The 25601-nt window shown below is 55.6% G+C and overlaps 6 protein-coding genes across 6 annotated transcripts; 4 read left to right on the forward strand and 2 right to left on the reverse strand.

Annotated features, from left to right (window-relative positions):
• Nucleotides 1-402: 402 nt before the first annotated feature.
• DCR2-1 (Phosphatase DCR2) lies at nt 403-2206 on the reverse strand (the record flags this gene model as incomplete). The annotated part of the gene is made up of 4 exons (XM_032033445.1): nt 403-667; nt 714-1237; nt 1285-2130; nt 2192-2206. The coding sequence occupies 4 exons, from the start codon at nt 2204-2206 to the stop codon at nt 403-405; spliced, it is 1650 nt and encodes a 549-aa protein (XP_031893093.1).
• Nucleotides 2207-4178: 1972 nt separating this feature from the next.
• CGGC5_v005222 (Uncharacterized protein) lies at nt 4179-5025 on the forward strand (the record flags this gene model as incomplete). Its single annotated transcript, XM_032033456.1, has 2 exons — nt 4179-4317; nt 4373-5025. The coding sequence occupies 2 exons, from the start codon at nt 4179-4181 to the stop codon at nt 5023-5025; spliced, it is 792 nt and encodes a 263-aa protein (XP_031893092.1).
• A 632-nt stretch (nt 5026-5657) lies between these two features.
• Nucleotides 5658-6036, forward strand: CGGC5_v005223 (uncharacterized protein; the record flags this gene model as incomplete). Its single annotated transcript, XM_066151416.1, has 2 exons — nt 5658-5691; nt 5744-6036. 2 exons carry the CDS (start codon nt 5658-5660, stop codon nt 6034-6036), a joined length of 327 nt encoding a protein of 108 aa, XP_066009018.1.
• Nucleotides 6037-16368: 10332 nt separating this feature from the next.
• CGGC5_v005224 (uncharacterized protein) lies at nt 16369-20334 on the forward strand (the record flags this gene model as incomplete). Its single annotated transcript, XM_032033478.1, has 1 exon — nt 16369-20334. The coding sequence occupies one exon, from the start codon at nt 16369-16371 to the stop codon at nt 20332-20334; it is 3966 nt and encodes a 1321-aa protein (XP_031893094.1).
• A 954-nt stretch (nt 20335-21288) lies between these two features.
• Nucleotides 21289-21834, reverse strand: CGGC5_v005225 (uncharacterized protein; the record flags this gene model as incomplete). Its single annotated transcript, XM_032033490.1, has 2 exons — nt 21289-21585; nt 21658-21834. The coding sequence occupies 2 exons, from the start codon at nt 21832-21834 to the stop codon at nt 21289-21291; spliced, it is 474 nt and encodes a 157-aa protein (XP_031893089.1).
• Nucleotides 21835-24530: 2696 nt separating this feature from the next.
• Nucleotides 24531-25409, forward strand: CGGC5_v005226 (uncharacterized protein; the record flags this gene model as incomplete). The annotated part of the gene is made up of 1 exon (XM_032033502.1): nt 24531-25409. One exon carries the CDS (start codon nt 24531-24533, stop codon nt 25407-25409), a length of 879 nt encoding a protein of 292 aa, XP_031893088.1.
• Nucleotides 25410-25601: the final 192 nt, after the last annotated feature.

Consider the following 25601-nt stretch of genomic DNA (forward strand, 5'->3'; position numbering starts at 1 on the left):
AGCGAACGTAGCAGGTCTCATTAGATTGATAACAAGAGCTGTTCCGATGTGCAAAAAAACCCATCAAGGCCGTCCGTCCGCCGGCTTGGTCATCTGAACAACTTGAATAACCTTGATATAGATAAGAGGGAGGAAATCTACCCAGTACCAAATACATGTACATGTCGTTACACCGTCCTCTCCGCCTGATGCCGATCCATTAGATGCTTCTCAGGAAAATACATGCTATGAACCCCTTCGTCCGAGTCAACTCAAACGTCCCAGTGTCCTCATCTCGGGACTGGTAAAAAATACAAACCCAGACTCCGGTGCCCGCCAAACTCCATTTTTCCGTTTTTCATTTCAAATTGCTGTCTGGAACGAGACGAGCCCGTCAAAACTTTGAGCTTTGCGCTCTGTGCTTCAAGGCTGCACCCGCAAGCCCACTGGCCTTCCCTCGTCGACAATCATCTGCTCGTCAACCCTCTTGCCGGTATCGCCCCATTCCACACGCTTCCACGTCAATATGCGCGCCTGGTTGGTGTCGACTTCGAAGACGCGTATCCGACGGTGGTAACCGCCGTAACCGCCGTAGCCACCAAAGCCGACGCCGCCAGCGTAGCACATCCACAGAGCAGGTTTGTTTTCCTTGTCAGTTGAGAGAGAGCAGTAGTCGTTCGCGTGGTCACTACGTTTTGTTAGACACGTCTGCAGGGAGGAGACAAGAGACTTACTGTCCGCAGCTGACCATGACGACGCCCTGGTCGACGAGGGCGTCGCGGAAACCAGAGTTAAAGTTTGGTGCTGTCACACCCTCCCTCCATTCACCCTTGATGGCGAGCTCTTGATCTCTGTACTCGGGAAGAGGGATGTGGATGAATGCCAGATCCATGTGGACATGGGTGTACTGCTTATGCGCCTGCTTAAGGCTCTGAGCCGTCTTCTTGAACCAGTCAATCTGGTTCTGCTTGATCCAGTCGTACCCATGCCACTTCTTTTCGTCAGGCGAGTAAGCGTGTGAGTCGAGCATGTACAGGGTCAGCGCCGAGTGGTCAGACTTGCCCCTAGCAAGAATCTCAACGTAGTAGTTGCCGACACCCTCAATGTCGTCCGGGCCAGCCTGCGCAAGTGAGTATGGCAGGGATTCGAGAATGGACATTTGCGCGGAGCGAGGTAGTGTGAGATCGTCATGGTTGCCAAAGATGGAGACGTAAGGAATCTTCATCTTGATGAGAATCGAAGCAATTTTGAAGATGGCCTGTTTTGTCAGCGCACGTCCATCTTTTGACCGCGGAGATGACCTACCGATTGCGCATCCGGCGCCGATTCACCATTCACTTGATCTCCGCTCAGCACAACCAAGTGTGGCTTCTCCTCGGTGAGGATCTTTTGCACAAAATCCAGCGTCCGGGGGTCCGCCTCGCACACGTCACCGTTGTAGCCCTCGGGCTGGGCGTCGCGGCACTTTCCAACGCCAGTGCTGAGATGGAGGTCGGCGAGCTGGACAATCTTGAACTTGCCATTGTCGGCGATCCGCGGGTGCGGCTTCGTCGGCTCCTTTTGGCTTCCTCGTCGAACGGTGAGGTGGGAGACGGGAACGTCCTCGTTGAGGGGCAGGAGCAGGGGTATCCCCCCGGTAATCTCCCACCCGTTGCGCGCCTCGACGGCATCGTCGCCGAAGAGGACGTCGACGCCCGTGACGGCCTTCTTCGAGTCGCTGTCCTTCTGGTTGGACGAGCGCTTCACCCACAGGCCGTAGGGTCGGCTCTCCCATCGCTCGTCCTCCTCTCCCTTCTTGGCAGTTGTGGGGTCGAGTCTGCCGACGGAAACGTCCATAACGACCTTGTCTTCGGCGACGAGCTCCTCCTCCTTTTTGCGCGCAACGTGGACGTACGCGCTCGTCGTCCATGACTTGCCGAGATACAGATCCTTCTCGATACGGTGCCACTTGTTGATGTCGAGCTTGCAGGAGGAAAAGACGTTGAGAGAGGAACACTTTGTTATTGTGATGTCGGTGACGATCAGCCCATGGTGGTGCTGGGGCATGTAGTGGTGCATCGACTTGGGGAGGACTCGGAAGTTGCGGTCGAGGAAGACGACGACGATGAGGGTGACCAGCGTCACCGCGGTGAGCTGGACTATCGTGCGCACCTAAGGGAGGCAGGGCATCAGCGCGCGGGTCTCGGGCGACGGGCAGCCGGGCAGGACTTACTATGCGGCGCGTCATCTTGGGCGACACCGGGATTGTCGCAGAGAGTGGAAGAAGTAGTGGTGTTTGGGGGCGATGGCCGGTGGTGGTGGCGTAACGTAGAAAATGCGGGATGGTAAGGGGAACACGAACACGAACAATCGGCTCCGGCGAGCCTAATTCAAGCTACTGCTTAGGCCATATCATGGCCCACGGACTCGGTATACAAGAATTAAGAGTTGCAGATGGGGCGACTGAGCTTGTTCTCGGATCATGAACGACGACAGCTCAGCAGGGCGACAGGGGGGGCGGCAGAAAAGGAGCGAAAAAGGCACGATGGACGATTTCATGGACTCGGTCGATACAGGTCCAGTTTAGTGGAGCCAGCTGCCAGAATCTGGGGTAGCAACCTCACTTTTGCTCATTTTCACAGGTCAGGCCTGGCCCCGGGGGTCTTTGGGTCACACCAGTGACTGGTCACTGCCCACTGAGGTTGGCGCAAGGTCCCTGAGTGAACCCGGAACCCAACCTTACCACGCCAGCTGTTTGCGTGCTTGGTGGAACGCGGGCTGACGGGTAGGGTCGACAGATACGTACCGACCGCACATCCATCGATTAGGTTATCAAGGTTTGATTGGCTGGGCGGTCGAGATGTGAGGCCAGGAGACACCACTAACCCCTCCCAGGCCATCGCACGTGCCTCCCTCCTTCACCCCTTCTCTCTCTAATGATTCAACACACCGTTTCCGTTCTGGTCCAACGCATTGTGTCTCCTCAAATGGCTTTGGAGAAACGGCCACCAAGCACACGGGCCAGAAGACGGGGGGACGGACGACGGCACGGCAGCATCCAGCATCGTCCTCCTTGACGGCAGCCGGGGCGTCTTCCATGTCGGTGGAGCAGCCCTGCCCGGCCGTCCGCCGTTCCATCTTGACAGCGTCACAGTCCCTCCACGCGATACACGTAAGCTCGAGACGTGGAGGAGTTGGTCTGATGAGAATAGACGGACTCCTGCAGTGCATATCAGGCAAGAACTGCTGTCCCGTTGACGCATTCCACACAGCCCGGCCGCGCGTCAATGGCCAATTGAGTTTTATACGCAGCCATGCTCCCAGTTGATGGCAGTCTCGACGCACACGACGAGATGAAATACCGCTCATCATGTCGCCTCCCCTACGGATGACAGAAGCATAGACGGACCGGCGGGTCGATTAGGTTGAAGATCAGTTGGGGCTCTGCTGCTCGACGTCACACGGCGACTATGCGTGCGGCACAGCTTGAGTCAGTTTCGACGCGCCACGAGCCGAGCTGAAGTCGTGACAGCTGAGACTCGGGGCCAGTCGCAACATGAGTGTCTGCAGATGCGCAAACGAAGCCATTTCCAAGCTTCATTTTCTCTTCCAAATGCTCTCGACATCACACTATGCCTCTCGACGTCCAAGTTGAAGCTGGACATGTCTGACTGAAAACGTCCTCGCAGCTTGCCGAAACAAGACACGCTACAAGATGAAAACCCGCCGAAAGACACCGCCCGTAACGCAACAGCCAAACATCCTTTGTCTCCTCTTCAACGGGAAGCCACAACTAATCCAAAGATAACCTCCATGGCCATTGTCTTTCCCATCGTCAATTCCATCAACAATTGCAGCAACAATTTGGCTCATGCAAGAACAGTGGCCCGTGCTCCTGCATTCTCGCTTAGCTGCGCGGTACGTACCGCCGACAGCTTTGGCAGGCGCAGGAAGGCGCACCTAGGCACCTCGTGCTACCGTCGCTGCTGCCAGCTCTGCTGTTGTCGTCCTGCGAACCAAACCAGCAACGACGCGCCTCACCTCAAAAATCGTCATAACCCCCGACGATCGTCAACCACCAGCCTCCCTCCACCGTTCCACTTCGTCGTCATCAATCTCTTCCCATCTCCGCTTGCGCAATTATCCATCTGCTTGCGCAATAATAATTCTCACACATCTCGAATTATCCCCTATCCCCCAAAAACCACACAGTCGCAAGCATGGCCACCGACTACAGCTCATTGAAGGTGCCCGAGCTCAAGAAGCTTCTCCAGGAGAGGAGCCTTCCCGCCACGGGCAACAAGCTTGACCTGGTCAACCGCCTGAAGGAAAACGACAAGGCATCTGCCTCCGCGCCAGGTACGTCGATGGAATGAATGCGCCTCCGACCCAAAACTGACCGTCGCAACCCCAGCCGCAGAGGAGGACGAGATCGACTATAGCGACGACGAGCCCGCCGCGCCTGCCAAGGCCGCCGAAGCACCCAAGCCGGCCGAGGAGGCCGCACCTGCCGCTGAGCCCGCCCCAGCCCCAGCTCCCGCCGCGGAGCCCGCGGCGCCAGCAACCACCGAGGCCGCTCCTGAGGCTGCCCCTGCTGCTGCCGAGACGACTACCGAAGAGAAGCCTGAGGAGGCCGCCGCGCCCAAGGAGAACTTCGCCCTCAACCTCGGCGCGACTGACGCCTCAGAAGAAGCCCGCAAGCGCGCCGAGCGTGCCAAGCGCTTCGGCATCGTCGAGGAGGACGACGACGACGCCAAGAAGAAGGCCGAACGCGCGAAGCGCTTCGGCGCCGATGCTGATGCTGCCAACACTTCCGCCCTCGACTCGGCCCTTCCCGAGAGACGCCCCAAGCGCGGCCGTCCCGAGCGCAGCGAAGAGCAGCCCGGCCGTGACTCCAAGCGCCAGAGCACCGACGGCCGTGGACGCCGCGGCGGCAGGGGCAACAGACACGGTCGCCAGGGCGGCGGTCGTCAAGGTGGCGGCGGTGTCGAGAAGCAGCGCAGTGCTGCGGCTGACCCGGCCGAGAAGGCCAGGATGGAGGCCAGAGCCAAGCGCTTTGCTGCCTAGATGGAGTAAGACGGGTTGGCAGGGGATTATGTATACTACTATGGTGGGGGAGCTGGAAGGCGTTTTCGTTCACGACGATGAACATGGAGACGCAAACGCAAAATTTGAAAAACGACAGGTCTTGGTCTACGCCGAACGAGACAGCGTGGTATTTGGCACCACGCGTCTACTTACCAGATATTTTTACAGTAATGGAATAGAGCAAAAAGCTTTTTTGTATCCCAACTCGGTTTCGCATGGGTCGGTCGAATTGAAGTGGGCTGGCATCGTTGAGATTCAATCGTGAACTTGAAAGCCTTCTTACTATTCTGCGCAACGGGAAGAAGTCGTACGTTGCCTTGATGAGGGCAGGTCATCGTTTGGCAACCCCATGCTAACGGGGTAGTCGGCTCTCTCACAGATGAGATTGGCGATTGAATCCGTTTCACGTCCCGAGGGCCGACTCTCTGGCAACAGCCTGATCAATAACTCAATCGGATATTGATCACTCAGAAATACGAATCAGTTCGATGGCGTCGTATAAGACTAGGTACCCATCCTGTGAGTGGCTGGCTCTTCAACAATGAGAACGCCTGTCAAGGGTATTTGGCACCGTCGTTGAAGCCGTCCATCGACGCAATTCGGCACCCAACATGGACCTAGAAGCAACGGTAAGTTGGCATCTGAGTATGGATCGCCGTCCTTCTTCATAGTCACTTGGCGCTTATTCGTCCCAAAGAGCCGCGACTCAGAGACCGAGGCTATGTATTCCTGCAGTCTACGGCCCTGCGTTCTCCATCCTATTCGGGAGAGACCAATGTCAGTCCGCCCAATCGACTCCGTCCTATTGATGAGATACACTATAAGATTCACCACGATTATTTACACTCCAAGACCGCAAGGGCTCGCCACAATCCAGAGCCGATGGCCAAGCGCTTGATGAAGTATATCTGGTTACAGTGGCAGGCTGTACAGCACCTCCGCGCCCGTTCTTCCCTCTCCTTCGCATATTCCAGCTTATTCGACATCTAATAATTAATGTCCATATTGTATCAGACATCCACGAGTTAACGATGTCTATGCAACCGAGCGTGGTGCCAGGAAGTGCCAATTATTTCCCACCACAAAGTGGCTATATCATCGCGAACCATTTCCACGACCCATTCTGAGGAAAGGAAATCACCACTGCACATGGTTCAAGTTTAAATAAGCGCAAGAACGTCATTTGCAAGGGGTTTTGCAATGCCCTCGGAAGCCCTGTTGCCACTCCGCAAGCCTCATGGCGCATATAAAGAGAGTGACAGAGCAAACTATTCAATATCCCACACAACCAATCAGAGGAACATCGCGAAACTCACATCATTACATGAATCGAATTGGCTTCTCTTTTCGCGTATGCCACTCTTCCTCGACACAGTCCATGAATCAAAGGACAAGGCCACATCACGTCTCATCGTCTCCGTCCTTCAAAGGTACTGTTCCACGCGTATTCCTGCTATATATCCCTGATCAGAATTCGATTCGAGCTTACTATGGATGTATGAGCGAACCCCATTGTCTGACAAATCTTGGTGTCCGCCGAAGACTCGCCACCTTTAGCTATTGGAACGCGCTCGTCATTGACCATTTGGTCGCTGAACGAGGAGAAGGGACGTTGTTTATATAGCGCCGAGTATCAAAGCTAACCTTGAAATCAGTTCCTTCACAGAGATCGGGGTTCGCCTCTGTATCAGTGGAATCATTACATCCAATGTCGGCGTCCATCATCTTGTCATACGACCTCCGTATAACCAAAAGACAGGGAGGGTACTTCAAAACACACAGCACAAGTATAGCAGCGGTAGAATAGTGTTAACGGCGACTGTAGCGGCGCCTAACTTCTCATCACTTATTTTGACACCTCGACTACATCCCATATTGGCTTTTGCTCAAGATGGATGCAGTACCCGCACATAAGCTGCGTACATCGGTGATGGATGAGCGTTAGTATCGGAGTTATATATTGACACGGCCTTTCGAAATGTCATAGTGATTCTATTGCTAGCGATGTCGAGGGTAATCGAATTCTTGTATGTGCCTGAGCTAATTATCTACCGTGGCGTTCTTCTCCAAGGGGGTTGCGGTATACTGGCGCGTGTAATGCGACTAAGAAGTCCTCTACAGCCCATCAACTTGAGGATATTCGTGGTACTCTCACCACATAGCTAAAAGATTGGCATCTCTGTGAGATTGAGATGGTGCTGCGTCACAAAGTCTAACTACTAATACTTGCATTCCAAACCCCGAAGGACAGCCCGAGGGCACTTCTACCCATCCATCTCCGTCAGCTCGCAATCCGTTGACAAACGCTACCCGAAAACATAGTGTTCGCCCTGTTTTAAGGACGGAGAATCCCCGGTCCTCGTTCTCCGAAGAGAAAGAAGCCGAGCCCAGCAGCCAGCCGGACCCGCCTAGACGTACGTGAAAACCAAGAGACTTGGGGGTCCGAAGATTGCGAGGGCTGCAGTCAAGGTTTGATATAAGATTTCTCGTCATCATCCGAGGCGCTGTTCAATATAGAGTAGCCTAGGAAAACATATCAGAAGTTATATAAAGCGTCACTTGCTCCTACTTTCAGCCAATGAGACGAAGTGCTCATTCTTTACACCACCTTGGACGGCAATTGAGCTGGCACATCGCATCCCGAATAAAGTTGGTCACTACACTGATCCCATACCCGATGTCGAAAACGGTAAGACATGCCCTTTCATGATGCTTCAGACCATCAGGTTGTAATCTGGTGCTTATTCAAGACTTCTTCCACGTATAAAAGGACAAACCCGATGAGAAACGAAGAACGAAGCGGGACCGAATCTTTCATCGTCTGTAACATTGCCCCAGCCTGGGACATCACCTCCGTATCACCAAGTGTACGATGTTCAGCATAACGCGAAAATTACATACATGTTTTGGGCTATGATTTGCCTCAGGGAAAAAAAAGAGAATGGGGGAGATCACAAAATATATACTACGAACTACATTCTAGACTCATCACCATTTCCACCTCTGAGCTGACCTGCTTAGAGTGCCGACCCTGCCGTTAGCTGTTTAGGGAATTCCATGGCCTACTGATGAAGTATAAAGCTCTACGGAGGCCACACCATTTTCCACAATCCACAATAGAAGTACAATATCCCGTGCTTTTTCTGAAGGGGATTACGAAGGTCATCTACATGATGCCACACCAAAATAACTTACTTTTAACACCTTCGCCGCCCATCGCCCTCAAAATAGCCCGATATCATTCATTCTGCTGAATAACTAGACGACACTGAGGACGAATAGAGGCAACGAAAACCTGGGTTGGGTGGGCATTGCGTAGATAGAGTGTCAGTAAGCACCACGGGGCGCGCTCATCCAACAGGAAAGAATGGGATCCCCCTCTTCTGGTCATACGCCCGAAGTCCATTTTTCGGGGCCCGCCTGAAGAGAACGAAAGACGGCCACAAGGCCTCTTATATCCTCAAGTAGGTCTCTAGACTTGAAGACTTCAGTCATATAAAAGTCCTTCCGCACTATTTGGAAAGCCGCCACCACCGACAACGATGTAAGTCTTCTGTTCGAGGAAGTCCTCCTAGTAATCCGTTGCAGTCCTCGACGATGCTGATAAGCGTGGTTCCCGTCAGTACCGCAGACTCTCACTTACAGCATCGCTGATCTCCATCTCTGCGACTCCTCACCCTCTGTCAAGTATTCTCTCCAATACTTTACCATTCGACTCCAAATTTGTTCGATGCGTCTCGAGATTAGCAACATTCACAGGCAATAGACTCTTCCCAGGCCAAGCCCCAGTCCTGACAATACGGCCGCGAACTACGAGTTCCATTGCTGCTATCTAAGAACAAACACAACCACCCACTTATAAACAGCTCTGAACGACACCCATCGCCGTTCTCAGAACACCACTCTTCCTCACGACCTCAACCCCTCTCACAAACCCATTCTTCCCTCTCCACAGGCTCAACCAAGCCCGGACTTCTCCCCTTCATCTAACCCAAACCAAGCACTACCTTAGTCCACCACCTCAGCCCTTCCCGCGGATCCAGTAAACCTGCCAGAAAAGCAAGCGCCCCCCCCCCCCCCTCTCGCGCAACCCAACTGGAGCGAGAGACCAGGAACAAACTCCTTCGAATCCCATCCCCCTCCTCCGCCATCAGCTCCAACAAACAAAGCCACGCCGCCAACCCGCATCCCCAAAGGCCCCTCCTATCACGATCCGGCCTTCCACTTTCCTCTCAATCCAACAGGAGATCCATATAGCAAACCAACATACACACACAAATCCCTCAGCAGAGAGTGGCTCCTTCCAACACGAAAAAGCCCCCGCTATCCACCCACCCAACCAACCTCTCAGCCGGACCCTCGTCCGTCGCCCGCCGGCGTCTTTTAGCTCCCGAAGCTTTTCCAACAAAATCTCCTAGTCAAGGCGAGAAGAAATGTACGTGCGCCGAAAGGGTAAGGTGAGCAAGAAGACTTGGTCTACAGCTCCGTCCACGCAGCGCCTTGACTTTGACCGATACGTCGGTAAACCTGCCAACGCATCATTACTCACCAGCTGAAGAGTTCTAGCTAGCCCCCGTAACCTCTCAGCTCTAGCTTGAACGAAGGCGGCTTTCCAACATCCCACGCCCAGCGCGCTAATCCCGCGTTAACGAGAAAAGACCAACAAAAAGTCCGACGTTTGCGCTACGGGACGGACGGGCAATTCTCTGGGCTTCCTTCGTCTGTGCGGACCTTCGTGGGGGATGACACCAACACACACAAAGCCCAAAGTGAACAAACTTTTTCTTCCTTTTCAATTATTCTCTCATCCATCCCCAGCAGCCGCCGATGGGGGTGTGAAGAACCGCCCTGCAATCCGCACCTCGTCGCCGTCACGTTACTCGCTACTGAAGACTCGTGAGATTGCACATCCCTGCTGTCTCATCACCCACAGGCCAATCAACGCCCGTAAACCCCTGTCCATCTGAGCAACGACCCCCGGTCGCGGGACCTCTGGCGGCTACGATTGGAGAAACTGACAAGGGCTCGGTTGCTGGGTTCGTCTTTCTCTCGTCTTCGATGTCATTGCAGAGAGCATGTCCGATTCTCATCTTGTTGCTCCAGTCTCGCTTCTGTAGGCCTTTTCGTTTGTGATTCAATCTCGTCGCCGATGGAACGCCAGTTTTGTGCTCTACCATTCGGAGTCAGCGAGACGATCGTTGCCCTTCACCGCTGCAAGTACCGAGTACATGTGTACATGGGCGATGTGCGCCCTCTGAACCGGGAAAAAAAAGCCCAGAGATTTGCGATTACCGCAAAAAGCCGGGCAAAGCCACAGGGTTGCCGTTTTCTCGCTCAACCGAGCCCGGCTCCGTTGGCACTGAGCCACCCGAGACCCGCTCCATCGGGTCTGAATGCCACGTCACCAGCCTCACGGCACCCAGTTGCAAGGGCCACGGATGAGGCGCGTGGCGGAGTGCATGTGTGAAGTGGCCCTTGTGGCTTCAGGTTGCCTCACTACCGTCACTCTGAGCGCCACCTTACGGCGCCGGTTTGCGAATTGCTTCCTGCACGTCGTCTCGCTCGCTTCGGCGGGCGACCTTGGCTGTCTTTTTGCAGCAGAGACCCGGCTGTCGGCCCAGGATGTGCCTGTTTTAGACGCGGCCAGCGCATAACAATCGCCACAGTCGAGCTGCAGGTTTCAGCTGCTCTGGTTTTGTTTGCTGCGTCGCTGTCTGGATGTCGTCGCTGGCACTGACGTTGAGGAGACGCTGCCTGGTCCGGTGAGCCGGTCCCGTGATTCCACTGCCGGACAGACCCTGCTACGGCGGTCTGCCTGACGGCCGCTGTTGGATCGATGATCCCATCTGGGTCGCGGAGAGGGCCTGCTTCTATTCTCGTTATCGTGCATACTGCCTTGCTGCAGTGGAATTTCATGCCAGGCATCCCAGAGCCAGCAGCTCCATCGCATGTCAACATTTTTGTTTCTTTTCGGATACCGTGCACTGTGAGCACCGTGCTCGGCCTGTCAAGGTTGCTCCATGCAGGGCCATGTGCGACGGGAGCTGTCATTTCGCGGCCGTTGCGGAGAGACTTTCAACGGGCCTAGTCAAACGTTAGATGAGACGGTCATCTCTGACTAATGTCCATGACGCCAGAATCAGCTCCTTTCCATCCCGACGGTCCTTATCGAGCAGTCTCGTCGTCAAGCCCACGCGGTCGATTGGTGAAGAGCGGTTTCCAAAAGCTGCGGGTAAGGAGAGACATGCATGAGGGGAAATGGATGCTCAGGGACGCGAGATGGATGGTGGGAAAATGTCTCGGGCAGCTCAGATGATTGGACATAATTGAAGACGAGCGGGCCAATCGTAAATGCAGAAAGGGACCGAACCCCCTGCCGCCCAGAAGATCCATTTCGGCCCGGCCAATGACGGCGACGGGACTGTTTCGACCCCAAGCAGGCCAGACGGGTAACCGTAAAGTCGGCCGTGGTTGGGTGCGTTACGTGAGATGGAAGCAATAGTCGACGATGAGCGGATCTGAATTGGGGTTGAGACAATCTCCAAACTCCTGTTTCTGACCAAGACAGGGCCTGGGAGATTAGCCGTGGCGTAGCACTGCGTGCGAATGGAAGTCTTCGAAATGGCTTCTTTCTGCAGTTGGAAGACGACCCCGCGGCCACACGGTCTCGAAGCGGCAGGCTCGCGGGTTGGTTGCTGGCGCGACCCAGACTCATCCGACGATAATCTCGTGGTGGTAAGCGAGTTAAACGACAAAGCCATGGGAGCGTATCGTTGCCTGCCTAGCCGGAGAATAAAGTCGTTGGTTGGACCCTCGAGAAAGGCTCGAATCCATAGTCTTCCCGTGCCCGGATTTTTAGGATTTAGATGAAGTCTGAGACTCGGGAGGGTGTGCAAGCGAGCAGACTAGACGGGCCTGGGTCGTCATCACCAAAGTTCTAATTCGACGTTGACGACGACAACCGCGTTTGCTCGTTGGTGGCGCTTCCTGGTAGTTGGAATGGCGCGTCCATGAGGCTTGCGGTGCAGTCGAGATACTGTTTACTGGGTAAGTAGGTGCTTCCTGCGCGTCCATCGCGGGGTCCTCTGTCGATCCTCCTGCGAGTCTCTGGATGGAGCAACGTCGAGGAGCGAGCGCCCAGGCGATGTTCCCTTGTTGGTTTCCCGCAGGAGTAGGCCCGAGGATTCAGAGCAAATCAAGTTGATGCCGCGGCGGCCGGTCTATACACTTCCGCACAAACATTGTCGAGATAATATCAGAATATGATATCTCGAGTGGGGTGAGTGTGGTCCGTGTCGACTGCCCTTGAAGCCGTGCCCACCACCATCTCTGAAGAGTGAGGTTGGACTCCATCTGGGATACATGACCGAAAGGAGGTCGCCAAACAAGCGCCGGGCAGCAGGAAGAGGGGTGGGGCAAGCGTGAAAGCGTATCGGTAGCGTGGGCGATCAACAGGGAGGGTGGGGACAAGAGTAAGACATGCAGAAACATGGCCTCTCGGGCAGCGTAGAGTGAGACATGCAGTGGATCATTGATAGATGACATGTTGACGACAGTCGCGGGGGTTGGTGAATCAAAGGCTCCCGTCGTCTTTGCTTTTGCTCGGTAGCAGGCGGTTCACGGGCGTTGCTGTCGCTGTTGACGGTCGACTGACAGCGGTTGCGGAGAGACGAAGGATGACGCAGGGGAAGGGAGGGCGAGCGTCGAGGAGTTTGACGAGGAGTCAACTCTAGTTCGTGTATGTGAGGGCTCCCATGAGCTGTCCAGAGTGGATTGGTTTCCATAAGGTAGAACTAGAAACGACCAGGTGTCGAGAGGCTGTCGATGGGCCCAGCAGTGCCAGCCACGGCTGGAGCGTTCAAAGTGCAAAGTCCAAAAAAGAGTCAAAAAACAAAAAGAGAGAGCCGTTGGACTCGCAGTGGCAGTTGCGCACGTTCCAGTTGAGCCGTCTGGACCCGCAGGTACATGGGCAAAGTACCGATGCGCTAGTGCCGCTTTGGGAATGGGCAGAGCTGCACCTGGCTTGTGCGGTTGTGGTGACCCCCGCTCCTTGGGCCGCCTGCCTTGCCCTGCCCTGCCCGTTCCCTCCAGCAAGCGGCCTGTGAGTTGAGTCTGTGACCTGCACCTGTGGTCCGTCGCTGCTTTCCGTCCTTTCGCTTTCGTTCTCCAGTTTCCGGTTCCCAGTCTCCAGCTGCTGCAACTGCGTCTTTTCAGTTCGACGGCGTCGTCCTCGATGCCTGCCAATGCTGCCATTGATGGCCATTTCCGTCCATGCCCCCCCCATCCGATGTCGTTTCCCATTAACAAACGCTCAGCCAACATATCACCGTCTATTCGACAACCGCGTCCAGCCCCATCCCTGCCTGCTCCATCCTTATTACACCACGCCTATTACTTTTGCCTTCTCACTCACGAGACGACGGACGACGAGAACCTTTTCTGTTTGTCTTTTCCTCTCATCTTTCTCACTCGTCCACACCTAGCGGGGCGGGCCATCCCCTTTGTGCTCCAGGGTCACTCCCAGCCGCCAGCTTGGACACTTTTGCCCGTTTTGCCCCCGCCATCCAGTTTCCACAGAGTCAATTCGAGTCCCGTGCCGAGTTGCCAACCCAAAAGAAACTACCGCCCTCGCCGTCGGTGAAGGGCTGCGCGGGTATTTTTTTTGTCGGTCTCTCTGTAGCGTCGACCGACTGGCGGTAAGCACAGCCATCTCTACGGGTCGCCAGCACCACCACCACCACCGTCACCGACATCGTCACCGTCACTGGCCGGGCTATGATGCCATTCTTCTATCCATGGTAGTTGTCTCGTCCCGCGGTTCTCTCACTCAATTCTGCAAAAGCAAAACATCGAATTCGACGTGCCCACAACCCCCTTCCCCTGCCCTCACCCCCAGACTCGCAGCATCCCAGCATCCCAGACGATGCAGACAACCCCCAATCCGGGCAAGGGCATGGCCGGGGGTTGCGGCCCAATGGTGTCGTCCAGTTGCCTTCTCAAGCCTTCTCGCGACTCCCATAGGACGAGCCGTGTATGCAGAGTACAGGGCGAGTCTCTTGCCGCATGGCGGCACAGCCCAGCAGTTGCACGCCTCGCAGTCTGCAGAGATTGCCGCCAGCCAGCCCTTGGTTGTCGGTGCCTCTTTCAGCGTCTCTTCCTCCTCCCCACCTCGTCTCCCCTCGCTGCCCTCCATGCCCTCCATGCCCTCCATGCCCTCCATGCCCTGTCTGCCTGTGTTTTGCTTCTCCTGTGCATCTGCAGAAAGACCCGTCAATGGCCCATTACTATGTAGGTCTACGGCGACAGTTCGCATCTGCTCCCTGTCTAGTCCTCTACTGCTCCGTACACAGTGGTAGTACTCCCCTTTCCAGACCCTCGCTTCTCTCCCCCAAACGGCCCAGAGATGACTCAACATCGTGACTGGCGCATACCGCTGTCTGATCTGCTCCCTCCTGCGCGCGTTCCCTGCCTCGCCTGCCCAATCCCAGAGCGCCGCCCTCGGCGTTTCCAGCAGCTCCTCACCTGACCTGGGCCCATGATTCCCATCTCTTGACCGCTGCACGCTAGAGGCTAAAGCCCGGGTGCAAGGGTTCAGACGCCACGCGCAAAGAATAGCAGCAATCGAGTCCATCTGTACCTTAGATACCTTAGATGCAGATGCAGGCCAGATACACCTCTCAGACACAGAATAACATTGCAGGTCCCGAGTACTCCGTTACGTACGGCCTACCGTCCTCTGTTGCTAGTCATACCCCTGCTGGCTAAGGTTCCCTACCTAGGTAAGGTACCTTGCCCTCGCCGACGTCCTCCGTCCATCCACGCCGGCTGCTTTCCAGCAGGCCGGCTCCAGCCAAAATGGAAGAGAGACCGAGATGCCTTGCTTCACCTATATACAATCCAATCTTGCCTTTCTCTGTCCCGACCTGGCCGTTGCAACTGTAGCTTTATTTTTCTCTCTACTCTGTCTGTACCGCCAGCAAATATCTGCCACACGATACCTACTAGATATCCTGCCCTCTTTCTGTTGCCACCAGAGCTTGCCGTCTGCCCCTCCGCAGCAACTTATCTGGACTCCATCCCCGTCTTCAAGGCTAAACCCAACGGCCTCTTCTTCCCCAGACGCTTGACCAGTCGCATTCCCAAACATCCCCATCAGCTTGCCGTCACAACACAGAGGCTGGCTCATACCACACAGCATCCCACCGACGACGCCAGCGCTGGTGTCTTGACGCGGCTTCTGCCCACCATCTCGAGGACCCCTCCGAACCCCTCCACCACCACCACGACCCTCCCAGCCGAATCGGCTTCCCCTCGACAGCCGCGCAACCTCCCACCACCCCACCATCACACCTCACCACCACCATCTCAGCTCCGGATCCCTTCCCCCTCTTCCGCGCCCAGCATTCCCTGGTGATAATTTTTTCACTTCCTTTTCCTCTCTGCTCGTTCCAGGACGTTCATCTTTTCTCGTCGACTGTGCCCCTCTGATCCATCTCTTCTTATATCCCCATTTCGCTCCCCTTGGCTGTGCTCGGCGTCACATCCCAGCTCCCAAGCTGCCTACTTGGGACTGCTGGACACCCTTTTATTCCTTTGCTGTTAGTCAGTCGAGGTCGAGGGATTTATTTACTCTTCTGTTTCCTGTGATCTTGCGCCTGATCCGTTGCGCCCAGCGTGGTCAGCACCTAATTGAGGACGTCGGGTCGTCACTGCCAGGTTATTCTCGTAGCCACTGTTTGCCGTCCGCCGCTAACTCCTCGGCAGGCCTCACGTATCCATCGTGACTGAACATGATATTTGAGAAGAGTTGGTAATGGTGGAAAGGCCCAGAAATCTCTCCAGGACAATATGGCAACCCTCCGCACGGGTTCGGGCTTGCCGAGTCGTCCAGATGAACAGATACGAGCGAGAAGAGCGTACATGGAACCCAGGGAAGAAAGACGAGTGCACAGAGAAGGAGAGAGCATCCGAATCCCAATCCAACAACCGATCCAGCCCCAGAGCAAACCGGCGCGGGAGCTCCAGCCTTCGTCGAGGCGTCCAGTTCTCCCGGTACCCTCCAACCGACCTCCGCTAACTCACCAAACACAATCATGGAGCTCCAACAGCACCATCTCGGAAAGACCGAGCCACGTTCCGACAGTGTCAGGCTCGTCCTCTTCGGGACGCTCCCAGACCGGCCCCAAGCCTCGCAACGTTCTGCGAAGGAAGAAATCCTCGGTCGCCCAAAAAACTCCAAGTCTTAGCCATGGGTCGACCGACTCCACGCGAACGAGCTCCTCGTCTTCTGCTCCTCGATCACGGTCCTCGCTCGACCCGGGAATGCAGCTCGACCGGGGCATCACCGAGAGCCCGACAGAGATCCGGATCGCCCACGTTGTGGACTTGCCCAAAACCCAGGCGCAGCCCGTCACCATCTACCCCGAATTAGATCGATACAGAGACTACACCTACACCGGACGGCCATCAACCTCCTCCGAGGGCTCCAGCGTCGACTTCCTCCACAGGTTGGCCACTCACGATCTGCCACCTCCGACGCCCGTGTTCTCTGGAACAAGCAGCCAGTTGAGCGCCTTCAGCGGCAGCCCCTCGACGAGATTCTCCGAGTCGCCCGGTCCAGGACCGTACAGTCGAGACACGACTCCCACGTCAATGTCGTCACAGTCACCTGGCCTGGTGATCCCGATGCGAATCCCTGCCCCCCGGACGAGACAGTTGAGCCCGGCCGTAACCCGGCCGCCAGTGACCCGGAGAAGAGCCGGAAGCGCGAATGAGATGGATGCGTTTAGCGCCGATCCCCAAGGCCTCGCCGCCGTCCGCGAGTCTCTTACATCCTCGTCGTCAAACTCCACCGTACGAGAGGTCGAGCGGAAATCCTCCGTAAAGAAGAAGAGGCTGTCGCCCCTGCCCCCGAGCCCGCCGCCCCGCAAGTCGTCGCAGAAGTTCACTCAGAGTCCCGGCAATGACGAGTCCCCGTCCAAGGCGGCCAGAGAGCCGGCCATGCCCATCATGACCCCGCCGTCGCCGGTTCAATCTCCTCCGCGTCTGATGCCAAGTGCTTCGCCCCGTCAGACACCGCCAGCCCGGCCCAGCAGAGAGAACACCCCTGACCTGCAGTCGCAGTTGTTTGGGCCGCTGCCCATCATCCACAGCAACCTCTCGTCTGCGTCCCTGGTCAACGACAGGCGCCCGGATCCGCAGGTCCTCTCGCGTTCTGTCACGCCTTTGTATTCAGAGAAGCCTCCGCAATCCCGCCTGCCCGCGAGCAGAGAGGCCACGCCGGCTCCTCGACCAGCGACATCTGACAAGAAGAAGGAGCGCCCGACTCGCACTCCCAGCCCTGGAACGTCGGCGTTCAGTCGCTTCCCCTTCTTTGGTCGTCGCAAGACGGCACCCGAGGTCACTCAGGTCGACAAGAAGGAGAAGCCGGCACGCAAGGGGCCTGCCGCTGGCACCGGGCACGAGGGCTACGGACGGCTAGGTGCGATTCGGCGACGAAGCGGCAGCTCATCCGCCAACGGGGCCCGCAACAGCATGGGCCCTGCCTCGTCCCAGGACAGTCTCAGCAGCAACCAGCCAACCGACACCTTCCTTCTGGAGCGCATGAACCCCGTCATCATCTCTGGCGGCAGTGTCGTTGAGAATAGGAACAACAGTGTCGACCTGCCTCGTTCAGAGAGCAACCAGAGCCTCGGGTACGCCTCGGAGACGTCAACCACCTCCAGCACTGGCCGGTTTGGGCTCGCCCCCTCCGCCATTCCTCGCGGTCCTCACCCTTCCCTCAGTCATTGCCGTCCTTCCGACAGCAGCGACTCTGAGGCCGTCACCATGAAGTCCACCCTGGCTTTCAGGAGGTCCGTTCAACGGCTGAGGACGTCTCCCGATCAAAGCCCTCTCAAGCTGCCGCAGCCCATCAACACCACCGGCATATCGGCGCCGTCAATGGACAGCCACGACACCACCATCTTGTCTGACGACTCCCAGTTTGAGAAGCACAGAGAAGTCATCCGCGGTCGCATTGCCGCAGCCACCGCGACGCCGCCTAAGAAGCTGACCAAGCGAGCTCGCTCTCCAAGCAAGTGGAAGCTCTTTAGCAGATCTCGGAGCCAGCCCAACAAGAAGGAGCCCGAGCCCGTTCCCGTTGCTGCCACCGTCAAGGTGGTCCAGCACAAGCCGGCCGCCTTTTACACGATGATGGACGGCTCCGAGCAAGAAGACTCTGGACCGCCAGACGTTGAGGAGATTCTCCGCGAGGCAGCCGTCTTTGACCTGCCATCGCCACCGCCGATTAAGGAGACAGTCAAGGAGCGACGGGCATCCACCACAAGCCAGGACCAAAGGAGAGAGTCGCTGTCGAGGCTCACCCAGCCGACAAAGTCATCACAGGCGCGCAGGAACTCAGCCTCCGCTAAGCCGACTTCCACGTCCATCCCTGCCATCCGCTCCATGAAGACGCAGGCTTCGCAGTCCAGTGCCGCCAAGCCAGCCGAACGCCCCAGTCGTTTGCCTCAAGTCGGGCGCATCCCAAAGGTAGTCACCTCTCGACCCGAGCACGCGTCGTCGAGGAGCTTCTCGCGCCCATTCAACAGGATCAGCATGAGCATGCCCCCGGACGATGCAGCCTTCAACCCCGACTTTGTCGCCTCTGGCCCGACCCCGGAGCTGTCTACCCCGGAGCTCTCTCGCGGCGAGTCGGCTGCCACCACCGCAACCAGCGTCGAAACCAACTCAGATCCCCGTTCGTCCATTGTTCCCCTCAAGACGCCTGAGATGGTCCAGATCGGCCGCGAGTTCCTCGCCTTCTCTCCCCGAAAGAACTCTGAGTGCACCACTAGCACTTCTTCCAGCGGCGGGATGTACACCATGGCTGATGCCCTTGCTTACGTTCCGGACCCCAATGCACCCCTCGTGGAAGATGAGATCTGGGACGAGTACAACGACCTCATCGGCGAAGTCCCCCCTTCGGCAACCTCTTCCAAGGGCATTCCCTTTCATCTGGAAGGCCACGATGGCAGACTCTCCAAGCGATCCCTCAAACCCCTGGAATCACCCACCATTGTTCCTCCCAAGGCTGCCGAGAAACCCGTCGAAAACACCACCGCAACCTCGTCGAGCGTCTACAGCGCCGACATGACTGAGCGCTTGAAAGCTGCCTTTGCTCTCAAGCCCGAAGCCAGCTCCAACTCCCTGGCCCTGATCCCCATTGCCGACGTCCCCGCCAGCGCGATCGACCGCGAGAGCACCGAGTTGGCCCGCAAAGCTACCATCACTTCCCAGCGAAGCAGCAACTCTTCCCGCAGATCCCGCCAGTCCATGTCCAGCTGCAAGTCCTCGGAGGACGAGTCTCCTCTCTCCCAGGTAAACCTCCGCGTCGGCTCCATGACGGTCTCCAAGTGGCTCTCCTTTGGGCACGTCCTCTTCTCCCCAGCGCGTGACCAGCTAGTCCCCGTCGTCGGCTCCCTCAAGCGCCACTCCATTCTCGTCGTTGACGGTCTCGGCAACGACGACTGGTCGTTTTACGCAGCAGAGACGTACCCAGCCGCAACCTTTTTCAACCTCTCTCCGCGGGCGCCTCTCCCCGACGAACACAAAAACTCCTCCAGCTTCCCCCTGAGCCCGCCCAACCACCACCAGATCCAGTACCTCTCTCACACCGCCAAGTTCCCCTTCGGCCCTGAGTCCTTCACCTCGGTCGTCTTCCGCTTCCCCACTGCCGCACCGGAGTCCCACTACCGCAACATCATCTCCGAGGCCCGCCGCGTTCTCAAGCCGGGTGGCTACATTGAGCTCTCGATCCTCGACGTCGACCTCAACAACATGGGCAACCGCGGACGCCGCACCATCCGCCGGCTCAAGGAGCGCATCCACGAGCGCAACCCCGAGATCAACATCAGCTCCAGCTCGGACCTGATCCTCCGCCTCCTCGGCCGCAAGGGCTTCACCGACGTCAAGACCTGCCGCGTCGGCGTGCCCGTGGCAAGCGTCGTGCCTCGGACCGAAGGCAGCAGCAAGCCCCCGGTGACCCGCAAGGCCAAGGAAATCCGCAGCCTGGCCGAGATGATGAACGACGACGGCGACTCGGCGGACGAGAACATCACCAAGATGGTCGCCAAGGTCGGGCGTTGGTGGTACAGCCGCTGCTACGAGAGCGCCGCGGGGACCGCCGTCAGCCGCAGCATCTGGGGCGATCGTGCCCTGCTTGCGGAGTGCGAAGAGTGGCGGACCAGCTTCAAGCTCATGGTCTGCTACGCACGAGTCCCGGAGAGGGCTCGCACCGCGAGCATCTAAAGGGACTTCTTTGTTTTATTTTAGCGTTTCATAACCCTCGTTTCCTATCCTTCATACCCCTGATTTCTTATCCAAAAGGCATCATTATCAGGTTCCGGAACAAGAGGAAGATCTCGCATCAAAGATTCAAGAGGGCGCAAGCCCATCTGCAACACCAGTTTGGTGTTGGATTTTCTATATCATCACACAAGAGCAAAGCAGCCGGTAGACACAGGACGGCGTTTGCGTGGCCCGCCCGACCCCTTGACTGGGTTGTCGGTCGCGGTTGTATCCCATACTATCCATCTCCTATCTCTTACAACACACCACTGGCGACAGTTGTAATTCATAGTATAGGGTCACGGAACCCTCCTGTACCCGCCGGCCTGGCTGCGCCGAGGCATCACACCCCTCCTATCACAACACCCCCAAAAGCGATCAAGGCAACACGATATTTGTCTATTTAATGTATTTCATTCTTTTACCTTATCTGCGATAGGACATATTTTGGAAACGCAATGGAAGGGAAAGCAGCGCTGGACTGACCGGGACACCACGACTCATTTGGAAAACACGGAATTAGGGAAACATAATCTGGATTGGCAGGGCAGTTCGCTCTTTTCTTCGTCTTGTCTGGGACATTGTTCGATTTTATTCAAATGGGGAGACAAACCGAAGAAAAAAAGCGCGCAGGACGGCTTTGGAAAGAAGGCCATGGGTGGAAAGAAAAGACGATGATGAAGCACGACATGATCGATGATGACAGAAAAAATGCGTTGGATGATGTCTGGACTGTCCTTTAGCGTTGCATGGCATGAGATACCCCCACCCAATGTTTGGTAGCGAAATCGATATTATTCTTCAACGATTCGTCTCATTTAGTCTTTCAGTTGGAATGTATGCTGTGATGCCTCGCCCAGGCCTTCCTCCGATTCTTGAGAGCTTCCTCCAGAACATATGTTTGACAGCCCGTCTCTAGTACAATTGCAGCCTTACTAACAAGTTCTCGAATTCGACGTCTGACATTTGTCTCCTCGGGACGTGGGTGATGGCATCGTTGCTTTCCACCTGCTTCACCTTGCCCTCGACCACAGCCTCCTCCTCACTCGTCTCGTCCTTGGCGAAGACTTCCTCCTTCTCGATCTCTTTCGCATTTGGATTCTCCTCTTCCTTCTTGGCAGTGGCCACCTTCCGCTCCTCAGCCTCCTTATCCGCCTTTTTGGCAGCGGTCTTGGCCCGTCTGGCCTCAGCGAACCGGGAAGTTCCAGTGCCCTGGTGACTAGGTGAGCATTCGGAGGATGAACGAAGAAAGAAATAAAAAAGGGAAATTCAGGGGAAACTGACAGGTGCTTTCTGCAGCTTCTGGCCCTTTTGGCTACCACTGTCGACATCTCCACGAAGGACCGCGTTGATGATGGCAGTCGCGTTGCGCACGTCGGCGGCGGAGAGGTCGCGAAGAGCCCCTTGCCCGAAGAGGGAAATGCCACCCAGGGCAGGCTTAGGTTGGATCTTGCGCGGCATTGTCGCAAATGCGGTGGGTGGAGTTATTCGTTGGGTGTTTTCATGTGGTCTTCATGAACCCGATGGGTTAGTGCCGGGCTTCTCGGGGCGTTTAGGGGGGACTTGGAAGCGTGGGGTTGTGACGAGATGAACGATGCTCAGTACATGGTGGGGAAGGAGTCGAAGGTCATGCGGCCCTAGGACGTGGCGGGAAGATGTCTGCCTACCTAAGCCTACCTAAGATAGTACCCGCTCGCAATTGGATGGAGAGACCCCTAACGAGCCGTTCTCTGAAGATTTGGGTAGACCTTTGCTCGTGTTAGGAAGGGGCGAGATGCTATTGCCTTCCATTTGGGATAGGGACCACACTTTTTCCGCGCCATGGAGAGCGTACTCCCTTCGGGCTTTGCTTCTGTCTCTCTCGTTCGTCTCTATCACCGTCATCTCATTTTGGCGGAAAAGAACTTTCAGTATACAATATCAGTACATAAGAAACGTAGTGACTTGAACGGAGGAAAAACACGCCTTCCTCTGAGGTAGATCCTTTGATCCTGCAGTGATTCAAGCGTAATGCCTGGTGCATATAGATAACAAAACTGTATGTCCTTCAGCTCGACAACTTTCGTTTTAGAAGATCCCAGAGCTGTCGTGGCCGCGTAACCCCAGGATCTGGCAGTTGAGCTGGTAATCTGCATCAATACTGGACGTCGTTTTCCAAACAGGGGCGGACGCAAATTACATCAGATGCCACGATTCCCAAGTTACGGCGCAGGCCACGCAAAACGACTCCAAACAAATTACCCAGTTGGCGGGCATAGTCACTCCTCGGCATAACAAGACCACGGCTCAGTGAATGCGAAACGATTAGCTATGTCAAGTACTGAACTACAACGAAACTGGAGCCGCCAAGTTTGTCACAAAGGGTCAACTCAGTGTCCTGCCTATAAGATGGCGAATAATCTTCTTCTCCCGGGCCTTTCTCGCCCGATAGCGTGTCTCGAAAATGGAGCAAGCGAGGCAACCCAAGCCCCTGCATCTCTTCCGTCCCCATACCCGGCATAATCTGTCAATCTCTGAGTTGCATTCCTAATTTGCGTCCCTAGGGAACACAGCCTTCGCAATCTTGCCGAATCCATCCAAAGCATATGCCTCCAAGGCCTCTGCGCGATGCAACAACAGTTCAACGGCATCAACGTTGTTTTGTGTTGCGGACTCCTCACTTTCAATCTCGTCGTTTCGTAACACCCCAGACACGAGAGTCGAAGCGATGTGAGAGGCGTATCTGAGAATCGATCTGTCGTCGTCCTCCTAGACGGCTTCCTGCCAGATGGTTATTCCATTTGGCATCCACTGGTTTCCATGGACGCCGGCTCCCGCTTCCATCAAGACATGAGCTGTGGTGTAATGCTGGTGTAGAATTGCCAGAAGGCAAGCTGTTCGGGGCCCGTTCATTGGCCACGGCATATCTTCCTGCCAAGTGATTCCCGAAGGGCAGTCACAAATGTTGAGAGAGTCTTCGAAGATCGACACGCCTTGCTGTATAAGCCATTTGACGACCTCGGTGTGGCCATGCATGGCTGCGTTGTGAATGGCTCCGTGCCTCTGGCCCCTACTGAGCAGCACCTTCTTCTCTCCTTTCCCTCGCATCTCCAGAGGCAGACACTCCCTGGGTGGAAATACGTACCAGTCCCAACCCGTATATTTAATCGCTCTAACGTCCTGGCCGTAATATAACAATAGCTGCAGGATGTCAAGATGTCCCTTTTTAGCCGCCCAAGTCAGAATCCGGTTCTCTCTGCAGGGTTTCCGGATTTCTCTGCGATATAGAAGTGGTTTAACGAGGCCGTATAGATTGCGTGACACTCTTCCAAAACGTGAGAGGTGTGCTGAGTTCATCAGATAACCGGCGATGATCAGACGGACCTCCGAAGGGAGGTTGTTGAAAGTTGCCATCCTGCCTAGCCGTTGTCAGTGACGGAAGGGAGCCTTGCCTGCGGTTGTCTGCGCATACAGTATCACTGACTTAACTATGCGCGTAATACTTTTGTCAAAAACTCTGGCACCTGATTGCAATGGTGGAAGGATATTGGTTGAAGTCCTGGCTTTGTCTCGTGGAAATGTTGATGATTTGGTGAAGTTGGGGCAAAAGAGATTATTTGGAAGCGACTTCCTGCCATTTCTACAACGACCTGCCATCTCGACCGCGAGGCAGGTGCGTCGATCAAGCATTTTGGCAGCTTGACACCTTCCCATCTCACCTCAATCGTGTCCTCGCCCCTTCCTTTTCGCGACATTTCACCTTCTGATCCTTCCAACGTTGCTGGAAACGCTCAAAACGCAAATCCGAAATTGCAATTTTTGGAACCGCCTTTCGTTCCTTCCTTCTCGCTCGTGCGATCTCCAACTTTCCTCACCTCAGCTTTTTTCACCTTCACGTCGCTCTCCTCTTCACCTCTGCCACTACGCTTCCACAAAAAAATTACTCACGCCGCAGCAAGATCTTTTCCCCAACGCAAGAGAAGAACCAAATAGACTGAGACAAAGACACAAACGTCGCCGAGTACGATGGCAAAACTAGAAACCCTCCCCAACGAGCTGCTCTTCATCATCTTGAAAGATGTCCGAGACATCCGGGGCCTCGCTTCCCTCGCCCAGATGAACCGCCGGGGTGGAAAGATGAAGCAGACGAAGAGATCCAGAAGAAACGCCTGGAGATCATGGAGATCGATAAACGCATCGACGCCTTCAAGCGTATTGTTGTGGACCCTCGGCAAGACGCGAAGAGAATCGTTTATTTTCAGGAATATGGAGCTCTCCACGAGGCGGCCTTCTTTGGACAATCAGAGACTGTTCGCTGGCTACTCAGCAATGGAGTCAATCCTAGGCAGGCATGCTTCCTTCAGTGTACCTGGATTTACGCCAGTGGCAACGAGTATCTCCGTACCTACACCAACGCCCTGCATCTAGCCTTTGACCTTGGACGTTGGGGTGTCGTGCAGGTCTTTTCCGCCAACAAAGCAGGCCATGCCATAATGTACGACACATCGCTTTGGGAAGAAGCTATCCAGGAGGACCAGGCAAAGCCGGCAATGAAGTTTGCTGTTTCCGTCGCATCTAGCTGTTTCCAAGACGACGCTGGTCTGCTGAAGCAAAAACCTTCAGAGAAGAGCATCATCGACTCCGTCAACATGCTTCTTGACCCACTGGATTGTCTTGAAGCACACTGCGACGCCGAGCCGGAAGACATCATTCTGTGGAATGAGCGAAAGCAACGGTTGATGGAAAAGCAAGAAGGCCAGGTTTTCAAACGCGCCGAAAGAAAAGCGCAACGGAAAGAGAATCTGTGGGATTCTCTGCAGGTAATCGCAGATCACAAGGCCCAAGAGGTGGCAAAGCAGCACCGCACAGTGAACCGTCGACTACGAGTTGAACTTGGTAAGCCGTGTTGTCGTTGGGGCAGAAAGAAGTGCCGAGGTGACATGGCTGGTTGTTTCGGATGCACATTGTACGGCAACAACTTCTGGTACGATGCCCAAGTGAGTGCGAGAAAGCGCTGTATCAATACCCCGCCTGAGTCGGATACATGGGAGATGTGAAGTCACGGACATGAGATTGAGGATATGAGGTCAGGGACAGAGTATGCGAGATTCGAGTCGTTCCGTGTATGGAGTTATTGCTTGAGATACGCTATGAAATGCAGTTGTAGAGTCTTATGCTTCTAAACGAGTACATCCCACTTCAGTCGCGCAAGATTTCCGCGACCTCGTTTTCGACATTCCCAAACCGAA

Source organism: Colletotrichum fructicola, assembly GCF_000319635.2.
Source record: "Colletotrichum fructicola Nara gc5 chromosome Unknown KSG_Nara_v1_contig03, whole genome shotgun sequence".
Classification (NCBI taxonomy): domain Eukaryota; kingdom Fungi; phylum Ascomycota; class Sordariomycetes; order Glomerellales; family Glomerellaceae; genus Colletotrichum; species Colletotrichum fructicola.